The following is a 5,216-nucleotide window of genomic DNA, read 5'->3' as shown; positions in this document are numbered from 1 at the left end:
TTTTCGTGAAGAGTAGCAAGTGCTACTGCACAGGCAATAGCACGTTGATTCGTACAGGCAAGAAAATCTCTTTCATGTTCTTTGAGAAGTTTGCTGATGACAATATAAGTGTAGACAATCATATTTAAAATAGTGTCTGATGGGTATTTTAGTCCTCCATGATCAAGTCTCTGTATCAAACTAAAATGTTCGTTTATTGGCAACTCCTTTTCAATCACAATTTCATTAAGGCAACTCTCACATTTCAGCTTCTTAATCACTGCATGAGCACAGTAGCCTGCAATGAAAGTTAAAGACGTTGCAATATCTTTCACTGAAAGAACATCGTCTTGAGTTACACTGACTTCTATGTCTAATGTGTCTGTTTCTTCAACTTCAGAAAACAAAATTTTTTATGGCCCCTACTGTGATATTGCCATAGGAAGGAGAACATAAAACTAAAGGCATTACACTTTGAATTCGAAGCTTCTTTTCTGCTTCATAGACTTGTGTCACTGAAACATTGTATTGGGAACCTGCAAGCTGTCTATACTTTCCAAAACGCCGCTCAAGCACATCTGTTTGTAGCTTGGCTGTCAGTAAATAGCTCATACCTAGCTCTTCAGTACAGTATCGAGCAATCTCTACAACGGCATATGTTGTATGCTGAATAGCAAAAAATGTTTCTTTTGTGAGAAACCCACTTGACAAACCTTTTGCTTTCCACACATCAAGCCAGTCTAGAAAATCTAGCAAAAATTGCATAGAAACGCTATCAGTTGTCAACGGATCCATATAAGGATTCTGTTTGTGTTTCCCTTTAAACACTGATTTCACATTCATGACATCAAACCATTTTGTTATTATTCGAATGTATTCTGCTGTTGATGGTGCATGTCTCAAATCAAATTTATCACTAGCTACCTCAAGGCCCTCTGACACATGTCGATTGAATATCTGCAGCACTAATTTCATGCTCTGTTTTTCTAATGATGTAGGGCAAAGTGATTTGAGAAACAATGTGTGACAATATTTTACTAAAGAACTGGAATCTATGTCATAAATCTGTTTCAGTGTTTTAAAAGAAGCTACAGAAAACTTATTTTCTTCCACTTCTTTTCTAACTGGAAACTGAGGATAAAACATATCTTTACCATCATTTTTTTGGTTCAGCCACACATTTCTTATGCATTTAACAATGTGTATGGCATCAATTAAAAAGAAAAGTGGGCGATTAGGATCAGATGGATGTTTAAAAACTATATTAACAGCTTTATCCAGAGAAAACATTGACATGGTTTTGCTATTGATTTTGTTGTTGTCAGTTACCACACAAAAAACCCTATAGCCTATTAGTTCAAGGCCATTTATTATGGCCAGTAGCACATCGTATAATGCATTAGATGAAATGGTTTTCACCGGTAAAATGTGAACAACATCCCTGTACAAAGACTTGACACTCTGCAACATAAATACAAATGCTGAATTTGCAGCACATTCAGAGTTATATGACATGCCCAAAACACTACCTCCTTTATATTCCAAATAAGAATTTAGATGAATTTCATCTACACTCAAAACAACATTGACATCATCGCTGTTCAAGTATTGAAATTTCTGTCTTGCATAGGACAGGAAATTACTTCCCCCAAGCCTTTCGTGAGATGGATTCACATTAAATTTGCTGCAGATCCTACGCAGAGTGCTTGGATGTGGCATTTTCATTAATGAGCTGCTACGTAAAAAATTGTAAGCATGAGATGAAATTGAAAATAGCAAACAACACAGTATCATAAATGTAGAACTAAACCTATGATTAAATTTCTTTACATTTATGAGACTAACTTGTTCATATATAAAGTCTACCATCTCCTTTTCACTCTCCTGTAAACTGTCTTTCAGCACTCCTAGACTGTCTTTCACTATCTCTACAATACTATCTACAGAAGTTTCTGAGTGCCCACAATCTGTGTCTGAAAACTCCTGCAGTACACTGACAATTTCATGGATATTGGTTACAATTACAGGAAAAGATCTTTTTCCTAATGTCTTAATTTGTACATCTTTCTTAAACAATGAAACATTTAAATTACTATCTATAACGACAGAATGTGTGATTAATGGTGCTGGATTTCTTATTATCTTTAAAAAACAAACAAAATCACTGTGTTTTTCGATCACACTCCACTCGTTGGGCAAATCCACTTCCTTCGTACGCAACATTAACTCTTCTAAAGAACTGAAGCTGAAAGTGTTTTCATAGTCCTTCTGTGATGCTAAACTATATTGTAACGCTGCAGCTAACTGCTCATTTTCAAGCCTTTGCTTTTTCTCCTCTGGCCCTTCACGTCTACTTTCTTCCTTTGAAAGGTAGGAAGGACAGTTTGGGAGTAGTGATGGAACTGCATCTGGTCTCAAACGTGGTTTGAGAAGGGGGGCTCTTAATAACTGACCAGTCCTTTCATCCACAATTTGTGTTTCCCAAATAACATCATCCTTGTGGAAGTGAACATGACATACCTGTAATTAAAAATGAATAAAAAATGAAAAAGGTGCTTACAACTGAATGTGATGACAATATTAATAGTGTGAAAACAATTTATGAATATAAAGTTAGTTTCTAGTTCTAAAATACAAATAGACTCCCAACTAAAATGCAGAAGAACGCTCAAGTGATAAATGTGGCCATGGCATAGTAACTCTATAAAACAATAACACTACAATATCAAAACACATGCAGTTACATGTCATGGCAACAAACTCTTAAAGAGATGGTGAAATGAAGAAAGTACTTTCCCCATCAAAAATTACAAACATTGACTAATGTTTGTAGCATAATTCAATAACAGTGACAATTTTTTTTATAAGTTAGCCTTGAAGCTCATATTTACAAGAGGGGTGGGATTTTTGCTTAATGTCTTGCTCTATTCCGCCTCACCCCCCACCCCCACCCCACACACACACCTCGGACACAAGAAAGCATGATGACACCAAACTCACACAGGTGTAATCCAAGAAGCAACTGTGACACAGTAACAGAATAATACAAAGTAATTGTCAACACTGTGTAACCTTTAGAACTATGAAATACTTAAAGGTAGTGCTTTTTATCAGATAGACACTGTTTTGCTTTTGATATCAGTTCATAACTTACATAAAAACTGACAGTATGATGAACTAATACATTGCCACTTATGTGCTACCTATTAGGCTAAACATGAGCACACAATTGCTTTCAAGTACTTTAGCTGTGTATCTATAAGACAGCTGTGTAGGCCACTGGCATGTATCTGAAATTCCAGACCCAGAATGTAAGAATTTGTAAAATCCACAAGTATTTTTTATATGTTTTCACAGTTTCTCCCTTTGCATTTTGTGATGGCCTGTTAATCCATTCATGTACTCATTCTTTTTTCCTGTCTATGGTTCACTGTTAAGTCTAAAGCCTACTATATTCCCTAATAGTAACATTCCTTGCAATGACTTCAAATTCCCACCAATAATTTATTAAAAACAAGCGACTGAGACACTGTTTTTACTTCATTTTCAATTTCTGGGTACACCACATTACTTGTTTTTGAACAGGCAACTTCCTAAAGACTTTTACAGCAAAAAGAAACACAAATACAGAAGCAGAATACATCGAAAATCGTCTGTATCTTAAGTGCACGTACTTAATTATAAACCGACTTTTATTCCTAACAACAGGCAGCATAAACAGTAAGTATAAAGATATACTGAGATATTTAACTACGTAAGTATGACTGTGCTTAGGCTATACTGGTTGAACTTGCAGAATACAGAATTCATATAACCTATACCAGCTAAACTGTAGAATTGCCAGGGCAAGAAAACGAAACGCTATTTTCTTCGGCACTTATTCAGTTAAGATTTGATATATTAGTCAAAATGTCGCTGACCTTCCTTACTGCATAAGTGCCTATTCTTTGTTAGCACACTTAACCTCTTTTAAGAAATAAACAAAACAAATACTTACTCTTGAACTTGAAGAAGGAGTGAAGTTATCTCTGCGAATACTTGACAACCACTTCTTTCTCATTGCTTCATCCTCCGGAAATTTAAACACGGTTACTTTTGGTCCACCGTCGTAATTTCCTCTCCAATTCGGCACACAACAACGATACGGCATTTTGCAGGCAACGAAATTTTCACAGGCAAGAAAAACAGATCACCAGTTTAGTGCACAGAAACTAAACAACCAAATCACGTACACTAACGCAGGAACACCATTCACTATAATAGTAAACTGACGCGAAACTCGCCGAACGACTATTCACAAGCACTGTTCCGTGAAACTGTTGAAGAAAGGACTATGTGTGTAGCCATCTTGTGACGTCACGCACTACGTAGACAGGCTTTCTTTTACAGGGGGTGCTGAACGGACCCAGCTACTGCACCGCGCGGAGACATCTTTCCTGGTCCGTCCGCAACTGCTGCTCCGTCGCGACTCCACTGCTGGTGCGTCTCCCACTCACTTCCAGACACACAACGGAGGAAATACTGGCTCGGACCCAACCATGCAGTGGAAACACGCTCACTGGCCTAAACGACATTCCTTCACCAGGAAAGGACCGGCCCAAGTTCCACAAGATGGTAATTGAAGGGGCCCAGAGGTGTTCAGAGAACCAGTTACACGTCGCCCGATGAGATGACCGACCTCTCAGAGCCAATATGAAGACAACATTTAAAATAACTTGTCAAAGGAAATCACGCCAACTACACACACAACCTGACAAGCACTTGCAAAAAGACCTGAACGATACCCAACAGTAATTAAACTCACACGAAGACAAATCGGGAGTCGATGCGCACACACCACACACAGCCGACTCATGAACGATCGGCGAGCCAAAACGCGTCGTTCGGTAGGACGACAGACCGACGATCCACCAAGACCGTGGTCCGGCTCAAGTGATGCGTGGCGGCAATGGTCGGCCGACCCAAGTCGACGCAGACCTCACAGCTCCTACCCAATTTGCACTAGTGCCGACTGGCAGGTCCGGACTGAGCTCCCGACGCGTTCCAACCCACTCGCAACCCGAACTCGCCCACGACAGGCAACGACCAGGAAGTAATAGCAGTCGAGCAAAGATACTACGAGAGGGAATATATCGATAAGCAGCAACTCAGTAATTTAAATTAACGTAGTGAGGTGGAAGTACGTTAGAAAGAGGGTGTAAAATACATGATGGCGGGAACACGAGCCACGCACGGCT

The 5,216-nt window shown here is 38.9% G+C and overlaps 1 protein-coding gene across 1 annotated transcript; it reads right to left on the bottom strand.

The window, feature by feature from the left end:
• Nucleotides 1-256: 256 nt before the first annotated feature.
• Nucleotides 257-4,129, bottom strand: LOC124805436. The gene is made up of 3 exons (XM_047265998.1): nt 3,977-4,129; nt 1,825-2,499; nt 257-277 (listed from the first exon to the last, which is right to left on the bottom strand). Exons 1-3 carry the CDS (start codon nt 4,127-4,129, stop codon nt 257-259), a joined length of 849 nt encoding a protein of 282 aa, XP_047121954.1.
• Nucleotides 4,130-5,216: the final 1,087 nt, after the last annotated feature.

Source organism: Schistocerca piceifrons, chromosome 7, assembly GCF_021461385.2.
Source record: "Schistocerca piceifrons isolate TAMUIC-IGC-003096 chromosome 7, iqSchPice1.1, whole genome shotgun sequence".
NCBI lineage: Eukaryota > Metazoa > Arthropoda > Insecta > Orthoptera > Acrididae > Schistocerca > Schistocerca piceifrons.
Note: the sequence above shows the minus strand (reverse complement) of the source record. Positions and strands in the feature narration are given on the sequence as shown.

Coding starts and splice junctions, on each gene's coding strand:
- LOC124805436 (XM_047265998.1), bottom strand. CDS start 4,129: ATGCCGTATCGTTGTTGTGTGCCGAATTGGAGAGGAAATTACGACGGT. Junction 2,500..3,976: donor CTCCTTCTTCAAGTTCAAGA/GTAAGTATTTGT, acceptor TTTTAATTACAG/GTATGTCATGTTCACTTCCA. Junction 278..1,824: donor TAGACTTTATATATGAACAA/GTTAGTCTCATA, acceptor CTTTCATTGCAG/GCTACTGTGCTCATGCAGTG.